Source organism: Muntiacus reevesi, chromosome 6, assembly GCF_963930625.1.
Source record: "Muntiacus reevesi chromosome 6, mMunRee1.1, whole genome shotgun sequence".
NCBI classification, from domain to species: domain Eukaryota; kingdom Metazoa; phylum Chordata; class Mammalia; order Artiodactyla; family Cervidae; genus Muntiacus; species Muntiacus reevesi.
Window position 1 is genome coordinate 76,741,629 of NC_089254.1, and position 21,820 is coordinate 76,763,448.

At 38.9% G+C, this 21,820-nt stretch overlaps 2 protein-coding genes across 7 annotated transcripts in view; one reads left to right on the forward strand and one right to left on the reverse strand.

The window, feature by feature from the left end:
- Positions 1–17,699, reverse strand: part of SUGCT (succinyl-CoA:glutarate-CoA transferase) — a 727,590-nt gene extending 709,891 nt beyond the window's left edge. For 4 of the 6 annotated variants that reach the window (XM_065938546.1, XM_065938548.1, XM_065938547.1 and 1 more), the window contains exons 1-4: positions 17,469–17,699; positions 6,748–6,799; positions 6,033–6,106; positions 382–467 (exon numbers count right to left, since the gene is read on the reverse strand). In XM_065938546.1, coding sequence (XP_065794618.1) covers positions 382–467; positions 6,033–6,106; positions 6,748–6,799; positions 17,469–17,568 — 312 coding nt within the window. In that variant the 5' untranslated portion in view covers positions 17,569–17,699. The remainder of the gene's footprint in view (positions 1–381; positions 468–6,032; positions 6,107–6,747; positions 6,800–17,468) is intronic. The other 2 variants (XM_065938545.1, XM_065938550.1) reach the window with 2 other exon arrangements.
- Positions 17,700–17,847: 148 nt separating this feature from the next.
- MPLKIP (M-phase specific PLK1 interacting protein) lies at positions 17,848–19,852 on the forward strand. Its single transcript, XM_065938551.1, has 2 exons — positions 17,848–18,382; positions 19,338–19,852. Exons 1-2 carry the CDS (start codon positions 18,044–18,046, stop codon positions 19,536–19,538), a joined length of 540 nt encoding a protein of 179 aa, XP_065794623.1. The 5' UTR covers positions 17,848–18,043; the 3' UTR covers positions 19,539–19,852.
- The last annotated feature ends 1,968 nt before the right edge of the window (positions 19,853–21,820 follow it).

The window sequence follows — 21,820 nt, forward strand, 5'->3', positions numbered from 1 at the left end:
GCAATTTGGATATGTCAAAATGATAGCAAGGATTACAATAAAATAATTTCAAATAATGATCCCAAATGTAGACAATAAGCAATCTCCAAAAGAATAACAAACATAAAAGAATCAAGTGATTTCTCTCCTTAATAAAATTATTTCCATTCAAAATCATTATAAATTCTCACAATATGTTTTAAGTTAGAAGAAAAGGAAAATAAAAAGGTCTACTGTTTCTATTTTGTAACTGGCAAATGAATAGAATAAAATGTCACTTCTTGAAAATATTACTTATATCTACAAAAAAAGGGGAGAAATAAACAAGCCACAATGATATCAAAAGTTTTGTTACTACAAGAGGATTAGAGAAAGAAAGCAAAAAGAGGGTAATATTCTTACTTTTTTATTTCGGTTAACACTGAGAAAATAAGTACTTTCTGTCCCCACAAAAGGTGGACCCCAAGTTCGTGTATCATCACCAGCTCCTGAAAATAACAGTATGAGCTATTTAACCTTGGAACATCAGGAGATAGTTCAAGCCAACAAATTTACTCATTTATAAGTTCACAGATGACTAGGAAGATCAGCTTAGTTCAGTGGAATTAGCAACCTAAAGGAGCCATGGGAACTTGTTAGAACTACCCAAATTCTTTGTCTGTTCATGTAAATCACTAAATCCCCCCATATCTTCTTTCACTAAAATCCAACCTGAAAGTAAAAATCCAGAACAGAATATCCAAATGCCAGTTTGAAGGGAAAAAAATTACTCTCCTAATTCAACAAACAAGTCAGCTCTTTCAGTGTTTTTGGCACTAAATGTGCAAACAAAGTGTTAGGTCTGGAAAGGATTTTTGTTATATATAATTTAAATAAGAAAAATGACAAGTAAGTCTTTATAAACTGGTATTTGAGGCTAGGTATAGAATAATGATAAATAAATAAATCTATTTTTTTAATCCTGCAGTATAAACCAGAAAAAGCAAAATAAGCAACTGTGTAGCAAATGTAAATAATTTAAAATACTAGCTTAGAATAAAATTTTAGTCATCAAGGTCTTGCTTCAAAGTAAAATATTTAAAACCATCAAAAATAAGGTATTTTCTTTGAGACATCTACTTCAAATGACCTGAAAAGCACTTGTGTTTGATTCAAAGACAACACTACAGAGTTACAGAAAAAATTTTTCTTTGCACAAAAAGCAAACAATGTAGATGGAACACAGATGGTGAATTAACAATTAATAGGCACAAATTAGTATAACAAATTAAAAATTTTGTAAGTTCAATTAAATATAGATATTATAAACTAAACACTACCTAAGTATTACTAGTCCCTCCAATAAGAGATAATTTGCAAGTATGAGTTAAAGTTTAAATTCTAATCTCATTTAAATGACATAGTTAATTTATTAGGCCATTAAACTTTACCCACTGAAACTGATAAAGAAAAACAGTTTAGAAAACAAAACAGAAGCTAAACAATGGACTCCTTGATTTAAAAAGAAAAGCAAAAAGAAAAAACCTCACAAGAGAAGGGAAGAGAACAAGGGGACAAAAGAAGCATTAGTTCTAATGGGGATGAACTGGAAGCAACACAAAGCAATAAATGCCAAGTATCAAACTGAACACATGTTCAAAACATCAGGGAAAAAGAAAAGTGCAAGAGTCCACAAAAACAACCTCCCAGTAATAGACCAGTTAGAGTCTTCATGGAAAACATATGTGTGAATATGAATCTCCAAGACCAGCCAGGACCTCCCAGAGTCAGGAGACAGTCCAGCCACTTCTATTTTTCTGAAAGTCTCAATACATTAAAAAAAAAAAAATTTTTTTAAGGAAGCAACATCAAGATAAGGTTAAAATTAGCTTATTTTAAATGATCACATTCATCCCTGATCACATTCATCTCTCGGGTGGAGATAATGTCAGAAATCTAAATTGGAGGCCCACATGGTTTTCCTAGGGCTTCCCCAGTGGTTCATCGGTAAAAAAAAAATCTGCCTGCAATGGAAGAGATGCAGGTTTGATCCCTACGTCAGGAAGATCCCCTGTAGGAGGGCACAGCTACCCACTCCAGCATTTTTGTCTGGACAGTCCCATGGACAGGGGAGTCTGGCGGTCTATAGTCCATGGGGTTGCACAGAGTCAAACACAACTGAAGCAATCAAGCATGCACGCCCACATGGCTTCCCTACCGGACCTGTGCCTTGTGTATGTTGTTGTTGTTGTTGTTTAGTTGCGAAGTCTTATCCAACTCTTTTGCAACCCCATGGACTGCAGCCCACCAGGCTCCTCTATCCGTGGGATTTCCCAGGCAAGAATACTGAAGTGGGTTACCATTTCCTTCTCCAGGGGATCTTCCCAACCCAGGGATCAAACCCACATCTCCTGCATTACAGGTAGTTCCTTTGCCATCGAGACACCAGGGAAGCCCATCCCTAGTATATAATCCCTAGTATATAAACCAGGGTTTATCTGTGGGAGAAGGGGAGGGTGGGATGTTTCGAAAGAACAGTATGTATATTATCTGTGGTGAAACAGACCACCAGCCCAGGTGGGAGGCATGAGTCAAGTGCTCGGGCCTGTTGGGCTGGGGGGATCCAGAGGAATCGGGTGGAGAGGGAGGTGGGATGGGAGACCGGGATGGGGAATTCGTGTAGCTCTATGGCTGATTCATATCAATGTATGACAAAACCCACTGAAAAATAAAAAAATAAATTAAAAAAAAAAAAAAAACTGAAAAAAAAAATAAATAAATAAACCAGGGTTTAAGAGAAGCAGAAAGGGAGTGCTGATGGCACATCAAAGGTTAAAAGGTCACAAGCTTGTAAAACTAGCAATTTGAGAAACATGTTTTATTTGACCCACACACTATTTAAAGTTTTTAACCATCTGCCATGATTTCAAAATCCAGAAGCAGTAGAAAAAAATTCAGACTTCTTTTTTTAAATGATATTTCAAAATATTCATTCATGCAGCAAAGATTTACTGGGTGCCTACTAGGTTATAAGCACCACTCTCTGCAGAGCAGACACAGCAGTAAATAAAGACCAGCATCCCTGTCCTCATATCCCCGCCTCCTGGGGACAACTCTGAAGTAACAGCAGCATCACTTGATGCCCAGACCACTTCATTCATCTAGGTTACCTCCCTGGGCCTGTCAGCATACAGTTTACACTCACCAACAAACTCGACAAAAAGGAGAAAAAAATATACTTAAGCTTGATATGTTCTTTGATTACTCAAGTAAGAATAATCTAAGTCCCAAGTCAGAAAACTACAACCAAATTTAATTCAAGAACTCAGAAAGTGGAAGTATGAAAGTGCTAGTTGCTCAGTGGTGTCCGACTCTTTGTGACCCCACGGACTGTAGCCTGCCTGGCTCCTCTGTCCATGGAATTCTCCAGCAAGAACACTGGCATGTGTAGCCATTCCCTCATCCAGGGGGTCTTCCCCACCCAGGGATCGAACCCGGATCTCCTGCACCGCAGGCAGATTCTTTACTATCTGAGCCACCAACCAAATTTAATTTAAGAACTGGAGAAGTGGACACTAAAAAAGACTAGCTCTCCACTAAAATTTGAAAATACTGCCAAATCACTTTTCCTCATATCTGTTGAATAATTATCTCAGAAAAAAACAAAATATATGAACATTAAAATGTCCTGAGCAGAAGGGTTAAAGGAAAGAGAGAAATTAGTTAGGAAAAGAGCAAAAAACCCTGCTAGGAAAAAAGTTTGATGCCTAGTGTATAGCTATGGGACTTAATAAAGTTCTACATAAGGAAAGGGTCCCCCAGGGTGGAAAGGGAAAAAATAACAATGGAGAAACAGGTCTAAGCAAATAGGGAAGAGTGACTTCTAAAATTAATAAAAATACAGTCATTCCTTCATTATCTTCAAGGGTTCCAGCACCAACCAGGACTCCAAAATAGGCGGATGCTCAAGTCCTACAACTGGCCCTCTATACCCACAGGTACAGCACCCCCAATTCTACCAACCACAGATCATTAAAGTTCACAAGTCCACAGACTCAACCAACCAGACACACAGGGCCAACTGTGCAAATATTTAACCTAGAGACCAAGGGAACTAGCAAGAGGAATTAGATTGACTATTCTGCCTATAAACGGAAGACCCCATGGTTGAAATTAGAAAGTGTGTGACATTGAAACTGGATAGAAAGGTGGTAATTAGAAGTTTTGTGGTAATTGTTAAACAAAGAAAGAAAAAAACACGTTCAGTTAGAAAGTGAACATTATTTAGCGTGTATCCAGCAATGACCAAAAGCAGTAAATATCATGGACTGGATAAATGAAGCACTACCTCTGGAAAGCAGGATTCACCAGGCTCTTCTATCATCTGGAGCCTGACAAAGACAGGGTCAGAAAAATGTAATATAAAATATATAATATCCCTCATGCTGGTCAGAGAATCTTCTGCTAACTGCTTGGACCTCCTAAGAAGATCTAGCAGAAAGTTGAATCTTCCAGATCAGGTATTCAACTTTATAGTGTTTAACCACTTATGGTGAATTCATATGTTGATGTAATTGCAATCGAGTCTCTTATGGGTTTGATAGAAACACACACACTATTCAAGAAGGCTGGACCATTTTCATTGATTTGGGAATTCTGTTCCAGATCCATAGGCATCAGAATTTTTTTTTTTTTTGCCATGGTACATGGCATATAGGATGTGGAATCTTAGTTCCTGGACCAGGGATCAAACCAGTGACTCCTGCAGTAGAAGCACAGAATCCTAACTATCAGACCACCAGGGAGGTCCCAGCATCAGATCTTGAAGGATAAATAAGAACGCTGATTTCTGAAACCTTCCAAACAAGGTTTGAAACCTTCATAAACAAGCTGTTAATGAGACGATGCAGAGAACGTGGACTCCTGGTTTAAGTGCTTATTAGAGAGAAAAGAAACATAATATGACACTTCTCTAAGTAGCTTCATCAACAGTAACATGAATTAAACATCCAAGAGCTGAGAAGGCACCAAATAAGAGTGAGAATTATGCACCCTGTCTAGGTTTATTTGGTGGACAAAGGGAAGAGAAGAAAGGAAAGTTGTCAGATGAAAAACATAAAAGCAAAGAATTCATCTTAGCTCCAGTGTTTTTCCCTCAAAATATTTAAAAGTATGAAATGGGAAAATGTTTATTTTATTAGAAATAGAAAAGAATGACTTAGGCTGGGGTATTTGGGTTCCTTTTGGAAGGACTTTGACTCCTTTCCTTCCTCCTTCTTCTACAAGCTATTTCTCCCCTCTTCCTTCCCCTGGGCCTGGCCCCCCTTCATCCCACAGTGAGGGAAAGTGGCCGGGCCCACTCTGACCTCAGTCTGGGCAGCAATTCTGTGTGGGGCTCAGGACCAGGATCAGAGATGAATGTCCCAATATTCCTTACTAGCTGTGTGACTGTGGACAAATCCCTTGATCTCTCTAGGTCCCTGTGTTCTTATTTATAATCTAGGAATAATAACAGGTGACAGGTTGTTGTAAAGATTGAATAAATAAATATAGGCAAAGTGCTTGGAACTGTGCCGGCACCAAATGTCATTAACATCGCTGGTATCACACTCATGTCAGTTCCTACCAGCGTGCTCAGTCGCTCATTCGTGTCCACCTCTTTGGGACCCCATGGACTGTAGCCCACCAGGCTCCTCTGTCCATGGGGATTCTCCAGGCAAGAACACTGGAGTGGGTCGCCATGCCCTCCTCCTGGGGGTCTTTCCAACCCAGGGATCGAACCCAGGTCTCCCACATTACAAGCGGAATCTTAACCATCTGAGCCGGCAGGGAAGCCCCAGTGTTTCTACCAGAGGCTTCCAGAAGCTGGCTTAGGCCTCAACCCTTGGCATTTAAAGAGTAGAAAGAGATCTAACTTTAGTATAGGTTCAGAGGAAAATAAAGAATGGAGAAGAAAAGCAATCATTTCATTTCAATTCTTTCCTCGTCCCACATACAGGTACATGGATATTTAAAGAACCATTAAAAATATTTATTAGCTTGTTTCTATGTTTTAAAGAGAACAGTAGTTTTACCTGGTCTTTCCACTTTTATAACTTCTGCTCCAAGATCTCCTAAATTCATAGTAGCAAAAGGTCCCGCCAGTACTCTACAATGTTAACAGTGATAAACAAATTCATTACCATCTTTAAGATTTTTATATTTATTTGTTTCTTAATGGTCCATCAACACAGACAAGCTCATATAATGTTAGTAAGAATTAAAACTATTATAAAAGTGATTTGGCCATATGTATCAAGAGCTTTGAAAAGTATATTCCCTTTGATGCAGTAATTCTAGTTCCATACTTCTACCCTAAAAAAGAAATTGAAAGATTTTCTAAGGCCAAGATTTATGTACAAGGGAGTCTAGTTTATAGGAGAAAAACACTGGGGGATGATTAAGTAATTATGTGACAACTATATAATAAAATATTATCATATATCTTTGTTGAATTTTGAATGACATGGGAAAAATAGCCAAAATATAACACATGCTTAAAATGTGAATAAACCTATAATTTCAATACGGTTTCATTTTTTAAAAGTATACATACACAGATTAGAAAGAAATGTATAAATATTATATGAATTGTCCTTAGAATAATGAAATTATAGGCAATTTCCTTGATTTGTCTTTCCAAAATTTCAATGATAAGCTTACAAGCACCCTCTTATAATCCAAAAAACAAATGCTTTTTTAGAGAAGGGGAAAACTCAATCACCAAAACATAGATAAACCAATACACACCTTGTTAGATCCAGAATCTTTACACCCTCCAATGGCTTCACATTGTCAGTATCTGGCAAAACAGAGAAAATACTTGAAGATAATTGATTACTAATTTTAGGAAGGAATAATGCATAATTTGGCCACCTGATGCGAAGAGCTGACTCATTTGAAAAGACCCTGATGCTGGGAAAGATTGAGGGCAGGAGGAGAAGGGGATGACAGAGGATGAAATGGTTGGATGGCATCACCGACTCAATGGACATGAGTTTGGGTAAACTCTGGGAGTTGGTGTTGGACAGGGAGGCCTGGCGTGCTGCAGCTCATGGGGTCACAAAGAGTCAGACACGACTGAGCGACTGAACTGAACTGAATGCAGAATTCTTCATATCCTGAAAGTACTCTCTATTACTACCAAATAAATAAATAAATTTTCCTTCAGATTACTAAAGGGAACTGTGTATAACACAGAACCCGTGACTAATCCAATTTATCAATCAGTAAAAATTTTAACGCCTCTAACACCAGATTATTCCCCATTTAATAAAGTCCAAAGCTACATGTAAAATAGTTTGTCTAATGAAAAATGAAAAGTTGGAGGAGAGAGGGTTGCAGAGACTGAGCACAGAGGACTTTTAGGACACTGGAAATACTCTGTATGATACCATAATGATGGATACATGTCATTACACATTTTCCAAACTCACAAATAGAACTTTCCATCACCTGCAAGTTTCCACCTGCCCTTTGCAAACTACCTTTCCCTCCATTCCCAACCTCAGGCAACCACTGATCTGCTTTCTGTCACTACAGTTTAATCTGCATTTTCTAAAATCTTATCTAACTAAAATAATACAGCATGTACCCTTTTTTGTCTGGCTTCTTCCATTCAGCACAATGATACTGACACTCATCCATGTTGTTGAATTTGTATAGGTAATATCCTGTTCTATGCATATGCATTTTTCTTTATCCTTTCTAACCTACTGAGCAGGCCCCAGTTTTAGGTTCCAGTGGATCAAGCTGCTATGAACATGCATGTACAAGTCTTTGTTGGACATGTTTTCATTTCTCTTGAGTAAATACCTAGTGGAATGGCTGGGTGATATGGTAAGGTTATGCTTAACTTTCTAAGAAACTGCCAAACAGATTTCCAAAGTGACTGTACAATAGTACGTGTGAGTTCTAGAAGCTCCACATCCTCGAAACACTAAGTATTGTTAATCTTTTTTACATTTATTTACTTGACTGCACTGGGTCTCAGTTGCAACACGTGGGCTCTTCAATCTTCCTTGCAGCATGCAGGATCTAGTTCCCTGACCAGGAATCAAACCTGGGTCCCTTGCATTGGGACCTGATTCTTAACCACTGGACTATCACTGAAGTCCCTTGTTAATCTTTTTAATGGTAACCATTTTAAAGGGTATATGATGTTTCTCTGAGGCTTTAATTTGCATTCCTTTGATGATTAATGCTATTCAAAATCTTTTCATGTAACAATAGGCCATTCATATATCTTCTGTTGTGAATGGTCTCACTGTTTTTTTTAATACTGAAGCAAAATATTCAAAACAACGCAAAAAATCCACCAACATGTGAAATATTAAATAAGCACTGGCACATCCATATAACAAAGTACCATGCCGATGTTAAGAAAAAAATGAGACAGATCTACATACCCTGACATATAAAGTCGACCAAGATATATTCCTAAGTTAAAAAATAAATCAGGGACTTCCCTGGTGGTCCACTGGTTAAGAATTCACCTTGCAATGCAGGGGAACCAGGTTCAATTCCTGATCAGGGAACTAAGATCCCACATGCTGTGAAGCAACTATGCCACAACTAGAGACTCCCAGTGCCACAACCAAATAAATAAATAACTTTAAAAATTCAAGCTGTAGAACAGAATGTATAATATGAGCCTATGTTTGTAAACATACATAATAATAATTAATAATAATGTTGGTAACTGGAGCATTCATAAAGTTCTACTCTTGGTTAAATCTTGGGGTAAGAATTTATGGAACACTTTCACTAGCTAAGTTATTTATTTCTGTAATTTTCCTTAATTCTTAAATCATGGGGAAAAAAAGAAAAAGCGAAAACATAAAGAACAAATTGAGAGAGAAACAAGATATTTTATAGAAAGTAAAACATAGAAAAAGATCTTCAATATGAGAAAATATTTTGATATCATTAGGAATGAACTGACAAGCAAATATTGTCCATAAGACTCCAGAAATATGAGTCTTCTGTACTCATCCCTTTGGGGGCCCCTGTTTTATGTCAAATGATGCAGGAAATATATTTAGAGATCTCTTCAATTCATAAATCTCATCATAAATCTATAAAGAGAAGTCTATATTTCACTACCAATGTCAACTCACAACCATAATAAATTAGCAATATTCTATGTAATGATGCAAAAACTTTTAAATGAACTCATTTACCATCAGCCAATAGCATTTTACTTTTATGATCTGTGAATATAACCAAAAAGGACTTCTAAAGCATATTTAAGTCACACTCAATTAATGAGTTTTAAACAGTTAAGAGCATAAACCTTAGAGAATGAATTTAATTCTCTGCTTCACTATTTACTATCCTAGTGACCTTGACCAAGGTAAACATTCCTCTGTTTCAGTTTCCTCAGTTGAAACACCTACATCATAGAGTTTGCAAAGATTAAGGGAAAAGTTACATGTGGGCTTCCCAGTGGTGTTAGTGGTAAAGAACCCGCCTGCTAATGCAGGAGACATAAGAGACTTGGGTTTGATACCTGGGTCGGGAAGATCTCCTGGAGGAGGGCATGGCAACCTTCTGATATTCTTGCCTGGAGAATCTCATGGACAGAAGGGCCTGGAAGGCTACAGTCCATGGGGCTGTAAAGAGTCAGATACGACTGAACCGACTTAGCACACAGGCACACGCAAAGTACACTTCCTAGCAGATGGTAAACGCTCACTAAATACCAACAATTGCTGTTATCATCGCCAATGTAATATACAGCCCCAATACCTATTAAAGTAGATAATCCAGATTTGAAAGCAATCACGACTCATGATTATTTTAAGGAACAGAAAGTATTATTCTCAATACTCTATACTTCAAAAAGATATCTACAGTCATATTTTGCCTCCTTATGAAAGACCAGAATAGACTGATTACAGGGTGAAAAACAGTTGAAAAGAGCATCCATTATAATGTAATTTGTTGAGCTATAGTGAGCAGCTTGTATATCACTCTATCTTATTTGGCCTCTAGGATGGAAAGCTATTATGTTGATACAGCTGAGTAACCATGCAAAGAAATGTAATTATAATGAAGCTGCCACCAAATTTATGCTTGCCAGAGTTGCTTCCAGGACTCCTCTGGTATTTGGCCCTAGGTTTCCATGACACAAATAAATTTGAACACCAGCGCAGATATAATTGACAGATGCCCACACAAGTGGCTCATTTGTGTGGCAGCAACCATGACATCCCTCTCCCACTGTACTAGCCAACTACTGAGACATTAAACAAAAAAGTGAAGTCCTAAAACAAACTGATAGAATATCACTATCAAATACAACACGTGATATACATCGGAAGGCTTTCTTGATTTGATATTTTTACAGAGAACTTAATTACCAGAACTTAGGAGTGAGTCAGTAGATGGATATCTCTTCCAAGCTTTATTTAGAAAAGTTAGCAGGATATTTTCTTTCTAGCACAGGCTGAGTCTTGAAGGAATTCTCTGTTCCTAATAGTATAATCTGGCAGGAAATTTTAGGGGTTTAGAGTACTTGGAAAATCAGAATCCACTGGAAAACATTCTAGGGAAACTAAAATTTTTGAGTTGTAAAAAGATAGTATGGAAGTGACACTCAAGTTATGAGGCATTTAGAGACAACTCAGTTCAGTGATAAAGACTCCACCTGCAATGCAGGACCCACAGGAGACATGGGTTGAATTCCTCGCTTGGGAAGACCCCCTGGAGGAGGAAATGGCAACCCAGTCCAGTATTTTTGCTTGGAAAATCCTATGGATAGAGGAGCCTGGCAGGCTACAGTCCATGGGGTCACAAGGAGTCAGACACAACTAGGTGACTGAGCACACAGAAAAAAATAGCAAGATGGATAATAACATATAATAGTTTATAATTCATGCTTCATTGACACTGTTTCTTCAGAACTGCCCTTCCATTGCAAGGACTTGGCTATTACTGTGGGATTTGCAATCAAAGAGGTTTTAAAACTGCTGGATGCTACTATTTTAATGAAAACTTGAACAAAAATGCAAAAAGACTAGAAATAAAGGGCTACCAAATGATAGGTAAAGCATTACACAACCAAAGTACCAATGGGTGCTAATCCCTAATCGCTCTGCTCTTCTCACTTCCCAGCTTCTCTTGCAATTAGATTGGGGCCAAATGCCTGGAGTCTAGCTAATAACACATAAAGAGACGCAATGTAAGTTAATTCCAGCCCTAATCCTTAAAAACATCCCATTAGGGCCTCCAGGCTTCTATAGGCCTACTGCAGTTGACTGTGGGCTAATTGGTACCACAGCCCCATCTAGCCTTTCCTGACCAATGAAGAAACCAGGCACAGGTGGGAAAAAATGGTAGTATCCTCTAAGCGAATGTAGAGCATCCACGCCAACAAGTTGGAAGTCCATTTCAGGGGTAGGTTGCTTCACTGCTAGCAGCAGTCATCAAACTGAGATACATTAATACTTTTGTAAGAAATCAATGAATCATTTTAAAGAAATCAATTTCCAGATCTTAAGCTTCCATACATATTTTTCCCCAAAACTGATCAAATAAGATCTACAAATAAGCCTTCTTTCATGACAAGGCTTCTCACACTGGGTAAAGCATATTCCTCACACATTACAGATCTTACCCTCACCTTAGTTCTTACTAGAGAATTTATTTGTGATAAAAAAATTTTAAATATGAACTTAATATATGCAATGTGCTGTTTTTTCAAAAGTCATTTAGGAGAAAGACTACTAGGTAGAGACTTGAACATAGAAGCGTGAAAAACAGCACCAACTTAGAGACTTTATAAATAATCAATTTATAGTTGTAGGATTCACAACAAAAAGTCAGGAAGTCAGAGAAAAAAGCTTCAGTGTCGAGGCCTCTTTAATGGGCCTGAAGAGAATAACTCAGGGATAACAAGTGACTGAACCAGGAACTCGTGGAGCAAATGATAGTTGTAAACTACAGAATATGAATGTCCACAAACCCAAGAGATCCCTGAAACTTCACCATGTAGGTGATGTGGCTTTCTTCCGGAAGAAGACTGACCAAAGGGAAGACCTTTGTGCAAATCAGGGAAAGTCATCCATTTCAGGGGACAACAGCAAAACACCATCATAGGCACTTGAGGGGTATTATAATTATCACAGAAAAGAAGAAAATGTGTGTGTGAGAAGTGTGGGAGGGTAGGAATGGGGGGTCAGTGTTAGATGGTGAATGCAATGAGCCTATTTTGAACACAAAAAGGGAACGGAACCCTATTTTACAGACCAACTGCGAATAAAACAGGAGGAATAGAAGGGAAAGGGAAGGGACAGCCTGGGAGAAGTGAGTAGGCAGACACATAAGTCAGAAAAAAATGTTTTATGATATGATTTGTTTTCAACCGCTTCCAATGGGTCATTCTGAAGAGCAGGAGATGTCTAGAAGAACTTAGGATACTCTCTGTGAAGTGCTGTGGAACCCTCCCAGGGATGTCTCTTTAAGTAGTAAAGATAAAAATTATTCTTTAAGCCTTTTAGAGTTTGGGGGGATTAAGAAGGCACAGTAAGGAGCATGTTTCCAAGGACAGACCTGTTTCCAGGTCTTAAGCTGGCCTAGCCATGTTCATGTTGCAAATTCATTCAAACTTTTCATACATACTATCAAACTGTCCACCAGAAAAACAGTACTAATATTTATATGCATCAGCCGTGGAAAACAATGTTCTCCACTATCTCCCATAACCCACGACGGCTTAGTTTTGGGAGCATTTTGTTTATTTGTTTGTTGTAAATTCAACAGTTAAAAATATGCATGTTACTACCATTTTAATTTTCATTTACTTAATGACCAGAAATTAACACTGCTTTTCATACTTGCTCTTTTTTATATCTTCTCTTGTAAATAATGTAATCTTCTTGTTGGCCCATATGTCTACAGGCACATTTATCTTTTCCTTATTGATCTGTATGGATTCTTCGTGTAGTAAGAATATTAACCTTTTATGAGTATAAAACACAAAGATACAAATTCTAGTGACATTAAAATTTTATTCACTCATTTTAAAACAAAAAATTGTATCTGGAAAAGAATAATTACATTCTTTAACATTTTTCTTCATGTCAAAGTATTCTGTCAACAATTTTATTATATTCAATAAAAATTTTTATAAGTGACTTAATGCATTAACACATATTACACATGGGTGAAGAATATTAATCAAAAGAAATACATATGTATAAAACATTTCACCTGTGCTTGACTACTATGGACAATGGAAACATGCTTAGAATTGAAAAGAAGATCATTAACAGTAGTTTGGCTCTCAGAGACAAGAACAAGTTGCTTCCAACACCTGCTTAATCAATGAGAACATTACATAAGTGATAGTTAAGTGATCTACTGTGTTCAATGCAGACCTCACCCTATCAATGAATGAGCTAATCATATCCTAGAGATGTATTTACTTTTCTACTATTGACAGTCTTTAACATGGAACAGCTAAACAGCTAACAAGAGAAGAGGAAAACAGATAATCTGAAAGGCGTCAGGGAATACTATTGTAGCTTATGCTCTAAGTATATCACAGTAGCTCCACCCCCGTCACCCCATCCATGGGTTCTTCAACTACAGATTCAACCAATGGTGGAATGAAAATATTGGGGAGAAAAAAATTCCAAAGAACAAAACTTGAATATGCCACACCTCCCACAACTATTTATATTCCACACCTCCCACAACTATTTATATAGCAGATACACTGTATTTACAACTATTTACATATTATTTACATTGTATTAGGTATTATAAGGTACACACAGGACATATGGTTATATGCAAATACCAAACCATTTTATATAGTAAGGAACTTGAGCATCCTTGGATTTTGGTATCCAAGGGGGCGGGAATCCTGGAATCAATCCTCTGCAGATCCCAAGATACCTGAACAAACATTTCCAGGACTAGCTTCAGGAGCACATTTACTAAAATTGGAACAAACATTTCTAACATAGAAGCTATTAAATACACTCTCCTGTCCTAAAAAGTGCTTTCATTAAAAATACATGGACTTTAATACCCATACTCATTCAAAAATGTGGTTTCTGAAGCAGAGATCAGAGTTATTATTTCTTACATCAAGAAATGCACCATTTTCTCCCCAACTAATAAGTTACAGGAGTCATAATGAGACTGGTGGACTTCACCTACACATACAAGGACTGAACCCTAGGAAAGGCCCCCCAAATTATAAACCAATCAGTTTGTATGGAATAGCTGCTCGGCACTGCACCTTCCCCCAAAAAAGCAGAGACAGCTAATAGCCCAAAAGTAAGCAAATTCTGCTCAGGAAGAAAGGGGGATGCTCCCTGGGTTCTGACTCTCTGGAATGTAAATAAATGTCTCTAGGAGGAAAGATAAACTTCATTGGGTTAACAACCTCAATCTTGGGAATGTATCCAAGGCTCTGAGTTTTATACCCCTTTGAAATATAAACATAAATTTCCTGGAAGCTCTCTAACAATCATTTTAGTCATCTTTTAACTTCCAAGGCTTGCCCTTTAACCCAAGTTCTAGTTTTCTTGGCGTAGAAAGCCCTGACCATGTAGAAACATGAAAATATTCACTCCTTGGTAATAAGTAGTAAAAACTACCCAAAGTATTTACGTTTTCAGCACTAGTTAATACCTGATGCCTACCAAACATATTGGCTTTCAAATCCTTTCTGGAGAGCCCTAGAAATTCCTCAGAGGTGCCTCAGAAGTGTCTTTTAAAGGAGGCAGATAAAGTAGGGGACAGAGTGAGCAGCTTTGGGAATCCCAATTCCTCCTTCAAACATGAAGTCATATGCTCTCAAAAAGGCTCTACCAAAAAAAAATTGTTTTTAATCTACTGAAAAAAAGAAACACTAAAAAAATCTTTGGCAACCCCAATAAAGATTCTCTGTCTTACAGAAACGGACAAGTTTCCATTTTCACTTACACTTAAATTTGTGGTACTCTTACGTGCATTAATGTAAAACTTGTAAAACATGCATCATCAGAAAGTTAACCAATTATTTTGGGGATCCCCATATACTTCATAGGTATTGAGAAAGTTCCTTAATGCTTTGCCTGTTCTCTGAGTACAAAGTCGCTTGAAGACATCACCTAGCCATTAATAGTGTCTTCAGTAAATGCACTATCCTATTTGGGATCCTGTTTTCTAAAGGTGGTCCTCCCTAAACAGTACTACAATTCTCTTTTTGTCAGAACAACACTCGTGTTACTCACACAAATGTTAAAGTGCCCTTTTCTCCTCACAGGACTCCAACTTCATTCATGGGGCAGTCACCATAGTCTCACAGACACCATCCCACTTCACTTTTCTATTTCCAGGTTATGCAACATAAAACTTCCTACACTCCTCTTCCCCTGAACTCACCAGCATATAAATAAATTGAAATATGCATCTTGGGACCTCAGAGCCATCAGCTCAGGCAGTCAGACTGCAGTCCCCAGGACCTGTGAAAACTCCAGCCACATTTACAATGTTCACAATTAAAATCTACTAATCTCTAAATATCTAAAAAAAATATATATGCTATGAAGTACATATTATGAAGCCATAAAGATGTTAAGTTAAACACTTTGACCTTTAAATTGACTGGTCAAAAATGATGTACTTTAAGGACAGGAGTCAACCAAAAATGTACAGATTAATACTGGTAAACATGTAAGACTGCAGTAATCCCCACCTTTTTAGGGACTCTTTACTATCCCCCACCCCCAGTGTCTATGCTGAGAGCTTTGTACTTTCCTCCTTTCTGATAAATACTATTTGCTTGCTACCATGAGTGTCTACATGTTCGTGGATTCTTCTTTGACTCCGTGAACAAGAAGTTAGATTCCCGTTTCAGTCACTTAATTTCTCTTGGACCATTTCTCATCTGTAAAAAGGCAAATTGCCTATACTCAGAAGTGATCCAAATGGAATCTGCAGTTTTCATACAATTATTAAGAATGTGCTCTCCCTCACTCCTCCTATATATTAATACCTGAAAACATAATGAAGAGCACAATGTCATACATAATCTACTGGTCAAAAATTTCACACTTTACTTCTTGTTTCTAATACAAGTTCATATGTGTGGAAGATAGCAAGATATCACTACAGGGAAGAACATTCCAGAAGTGCAAGCCAAGTAAAAAGACAACTTATAGTACTTCACTCAATTCAACAAATCATTTGCCAATTATTTAAATATTAACAAAGGCAATTTGGTCCTGTCACCCTCATTTCTCTGCTCCCTCCCACAAGAGGTAGACTGGTTGATGACATTAAAGGTGGTATTACAAGTGAGACTCACTAACCCACTCATGTGGGTTATGATGTGACCCACTCATTCATTCAATAAATACCTGAGAGCCCAATTACCAGGCATTAAACTAAGCGCCAAAGACAAAGTCCAGGAAGGTGAATTTCTGGACGGTACAGAAGTATGTTTAAAGAGGGTAATCTGGGATCCTCAGGCCTTAATTGCATCACAAAGCCTCGATGCGATTACCCTGCCTTGATTGATTCTACAACTTGTGTCTAAACAAGAAATCTTAAGAACCAAATTCTCTCAAATGGCAAAAAACTGTGTTTCTCCATTCATCAAGGATAGAAGCTGAGAAAACAACACATCCTTCAGCTTGCCACATGCCACAGAACATGTCAAACGGACGGTGAGAAGTGGAAGCTGCAAGAATGTTCATAGGCTGAAAGGCACAGGTCCACGCTACCCATGATTAGATGAGTCCTAAAATTCTCTAAGATTCTTTTTCCTACAAGCTGATTTCAAGGCTCACCGTAGACTTTCATCCCCAAATTCGAAGGGAGTCAAGACAGTTTCAGAAAACTGCAATAAATCCAAATTTCACCTTCTAAATAAAATTCTGAGCCAGGTCCTCGGTTCAAAGGTGTGTTTAATACCTTAGGGGTCATTTCTTGAATGATCACATTTTTCTATATGACCAAAGGTCTGTGAAATAGCCATTACTTTAAGAGCTCTGGACAAAAGTTCTTTTTGAAAATCAGGATCTCTGCTTCCTAACCACCTCCCTTACCCGACTGCATTTAACAAGAACAAGGAAGGGAATAAAGTCCGGCATCTGCGAACACAGCCTCACCCCCGAGTTATTTAAAGACGCAGTCTGAAATCCTTTCTGAAATGCAGCTGGTTGCGGGGGTAGGGGGTACATTTTTCAAGTTATTTAAACATAGGAGACGAGGAGGGATGAATAAGAGAGAAAGGCGAGTCCGCCCCGTAAGACCGCGCGGGGGCCGGACCGGGACCCGGACGTCGGGCAGGGTGACCACCCGGCGACCGCGGAGCCAAGGCGCTGGGGAGACGCGAAAGGTCAGAGGGCGGACGGCGGGGTCAGAGGATACTAAGGAAAGCGCAGCGTTCTGCTCAGATTGCCGCCTGAGTGGGAAGGCTGGGACTGGGGTCTCTTTCGCCGCCTGCACCGAGTTTCGGAGGGTACCTGACTGCGGGCGGCCGGTCCACAGCCCCGTCCCGCCGCCCCGGCGGGAGAAAAGGCCGGTTCTCCGCAGAGCCGAGACCCTCGCCAGCGATGCCAGCATTGCGCGCCGCTCACAAATCCTGGCTCCCCGAGTGGAGAACTCCGCGCTCGCGTAGCCACTGGGGGCGCCCGCGGACAACTAAGCCCTCCACTGGCACCAGGTGGGAGGGGCCGGGTCGGCTCAGCCAAGCGCTCCGAACCACCCACCCAGCTCTGGGCAGGCGCCTAGTCGGTGGGTCAGTCCCAACCAAAGCCCGCGAGACTTCAAAGGCCATTGCTGGGGCTTCCCCGGTGTTTGGCCTTTCCTTTATCCATTTTCCCCCCTTCTTCCTTCACTTAACTCAATCTGTACCCAATTCGATAACCTACTTATCCCGCCGCCCTAGCGGAACCTTTGTGAGGCCGGAACCAATGTGCTATATAATGCTGGAGGACGGAGGAGTGTTTTCGTGAAGGACCACCAAGTATAAGTGAAGGGTTGCTCGCGACAGTTCCGGGAGGAGAACGCGCCAGTGAGATCCTTGTCGTCCACTGAGATGCAGCGACAGAATTTTCGACCCCCGACTCCTCCTTACCCCGGCCCGGGTGTAGGAGGTTGGGGTAGCGGGAGCAGCTTCCGGGGTACCCCGAGCGGAGGCGGACCGCGGCCGCCATCCCCGCGGGAGGGGTACGGGAGTCCACACCACACGCCGCCGTACGGGCCCCGATCTAGGCCCTACGGGAGCAGCCTCTCTCCGCGACACGGCGGCAGCTTCCCTGGGGGCCGGTTCGGGTCTCCGTCCCCAGGCGGCTACCCTGGCAACTACTCCAAGTCCCCCGCGGGGTCCCAGCAGCAATTCGGCTACTCCCCAGGGCAGCAGCAGACCCACCCCCAGGTAATAATAGCCAGCGTTTGCCGAGCTCTTACTGTATGGCAGGCATGGTACACCCTTTACGTGGATTATTTTGACTCCTCTATGAGGTGGGATACTGTCGTTAGCCATGTGTTGCCGATGGATAAACTGAGGCTCAGAGAAGTGTAGCTTTCTTTGGAATGCTCTACAAAGTGGCAGAGCCCGACTTGTTTCTGGAGCCCTCCTGCTTTTTCACCAGTACAGTGCCGCTTGTACACAGATTTCCCTAATTCCCTCTCCTTTGTCAGGGGCCTGGCCCGTTGGTTGCAGTAGACTATGCTGAGTACCCGCTCTCCGAGGGGGAAAAATAGCGAATGAATCCCTAGCGTAGAGCTAATCTCTCTAGAGTTTATAGGCTAGTGCCATCTTCCTACTGTTGGCACCCTTTTCTTTTCTTCTTCCACTTTTTTTTTTTTTTTGACGTTGGTTTTCCGATTACGCTGGCTTCTGCTCCAAGTCTTTGTAGTGTTTGTAGAATTCTGTGGTTTACAACTTCAATGTGCTTAGTAGTTTTCCAACTTTATGCTAAACCAAAACACCTCTTTGAGTGTGGAGCTAATGAGACGGGAAGGTTTAGAAATATTGAAGCTGTAGGGTAAAAATAGTTTTAATTTGCCTCCAGAAAAAATAGGGAAATAACTGAGGGAAAACTACAATTCTTATTTCATCATCATTTTTTCATTTGGCAAAGTTATCACATTAGAAATCCAAAAGGATTTGAACTGACAGTGGGCATAAAATTATTAATAAGTATATCAGATTGGTTTAAATACTTATTTAAAACACTAGATTAAAAGAAGCATGGACTTTGAAATTGAACATAATTGGGTTCAAGACATAACTTTTAACTAGCAGTGTGACCCCCACTAGCCGCTAAAGAAAAAGTTCCACTCTTCTCTCTGCTAAATGTCTTTAACTAATGATTTTTTTCCTAAAGGGTTCTCCAAGGACATCTACACCATTTGGATCAGGGCGTGGTAGAGAAAAGAGAATGTCTAATGAGTTGGAGAGTTATTTCAAGCCTTCAATGCTTGAAGACCCTTGGGCTGGCCTAGAACCAGTATCTGTAGTGGATATAAGCCAACAATACAGCAATACTCAAACATTCACAGGCAAAAAAGGAAGATACTTTTGTTAACATTTCTGAAATTCAACTGGACGCTTCATGTGTCAGGAACATCTTGGACAAAACTTTTACTTGTAATTAAATTGAAACCTAACATGGTGACTTTGATTGGGTAATTTTAGTTGTGTGTTTCATCATATCAAGTATTTTTGGTATTAGAGAAGACATATGGTAGGATAATTTGCAATATTTAGCTCTCTGGAAGTGCCTACCACAATTTAGAAGATTGACATTTTCCAAATGCTTAACATTCTTGGTTATATAATGGACATTTGCCTTTTAATGTTTTTTTCCAATGTTTTAAAATAAAGCAGTTTGTCTTTCTAGCTATATTGTGCTTTTGTCATATGCTAAAAAAGAATTATTACAGTAATGCTTTGTAATCACATAGATAGAATTCATCAGTATATATTTTGGATAATGCTTTTGAAAATAGATAGACCATACTTTGTGCTGTAGACAGGTCTATATATTTGTTCATAGGGGAAGGAAATGAAGAGAATAAAAAAGATTTCTATTCATATTATAACCATTGTTCTGTGTCCATATTTTATGTAATGCTTTTGTAAAAATGCTTTGAAATGTGGTAGAAAGTTAGAGAAACCCACTTAAGCTTAAATTTAAAACTACTTGTAGCCTTTATATTCATTTAACTGAAAAAGGCAAGGATGGACCTATTTCTTGCATAGCTAAATTAAAGAATTCTATGTCTGAATTTTTCTACTCCATATCTCCCAGTATTGTGGAATCATTTTCTCTTGAGTCTAGGAAGATGGCTATCAGCAGTCTCAGATCACTTCCATTGTGAAGAGACTATTTCTCAACTCTTGTCAGTCCCAGTGAAGACAGATCAGTCATGCTTGGTCTTTTTTTGTAGTCTTGATCCAATAACTATGACCAAGACAGTGTGGCATAATAAATTTGAACATGGACCCATCCCTAGAATGAGGCAGAGTCCCATAATCTTAGATCCACTAGGCCTACCTGAACTAAAGGTTTTCCAAAGGACGGAGTGCTGTGTACCTATGCCTATGGTTATGAGAAAAATATAAAGGGATTTTCATTTTCCCCAACTATTTAAACAAAACCAAGTTTTAGAACATTGAGGCCTTTTAGGTATTTTGGGGTCAATATATGATGAAAGTATAGCTCATTAAAATTTTGTTTAAACATTCCCAGAAAGAAACTTCTAAAAGTGAGATGGTCACACCAGTTATTTGAGCCGTGACCAGTTCTATTTGTATGTTAGGTCTTTCACAAAGGCAGAACAGGAAATAAGGAAGGACTTAGATTAATAAAAGCTTCATGAGACTCAGGACTACTACTGTTACTATATTCTAATACTATTACTATACTGAAAGATGTGGAATAGAGAACTTCAGAGGCAGACTAGTTAGGTGAGTTATTTAACTTCTCTGTGCCTCAATTTTCTTATGTGTAAAATGAAAAGATTAACAGTACCCATGTCATAGAGGTGTTGTGTTTGAGGATTAAATGGGTTTACATGTGTGAAAACTGTTAGGCCAGAGCCTGGCACATAGTAAGCACTCTAAATGGCAGCTGTTACTTCTCACTCACCCCTATATCCTCAGCTCTTCGAGAATGATGCCTGGAAAACAGTAGGTGCTTAATAAATATTTGGCGGATGGATGCTGACATTCTGATTATAACTACTATATTGCTCTGCTTTTATCTGCTGTATACAAAGAAGATAGTAATTTTCCCCCCAATATTCTAAAGGGAATGTCCTACTTAATGTCTTTCTAGATGATTTGAGGTCATGATATGTGATGAAAATTAGAGCAAGTAGAATACTTTTATTGAACTTTGTAGGTAGGAAAATCTCTGAGAAATGGCATTTAGAAATAATTATTAAGCCATTGCTTAGAGATCACTGGATTATTGACAAAACTAAAAAAGATGTTTTATGCTAATATACATTAGCATATTTGTAACATTCAAATTATAATTTTCTAATGGCTTATGTACATTTTTACTAGTTTATAAGTGTAATCTTCAACAACTAAATGCAGAATTTCTTTTTTGCCAAGTTACCAACATCTGCTTCCAGGTAATCTGACCTTTCTGATTTTAAAAGAAACATTTTTGTCCTCAGTAAATGTACATTGCTTTTTTGCTCTGGTTATTAGTGTACATAGTTATCAAAGGTCTTTAAACATTGATATTGATTTGTTTATGTTACTAGCCTATTTTGTTTAGCTGAGTGAAGAAATTGATCATTCTTTTAAATGAAAAATAACTTTTAATTGTTCCAGAATGCACATTTTTACCTC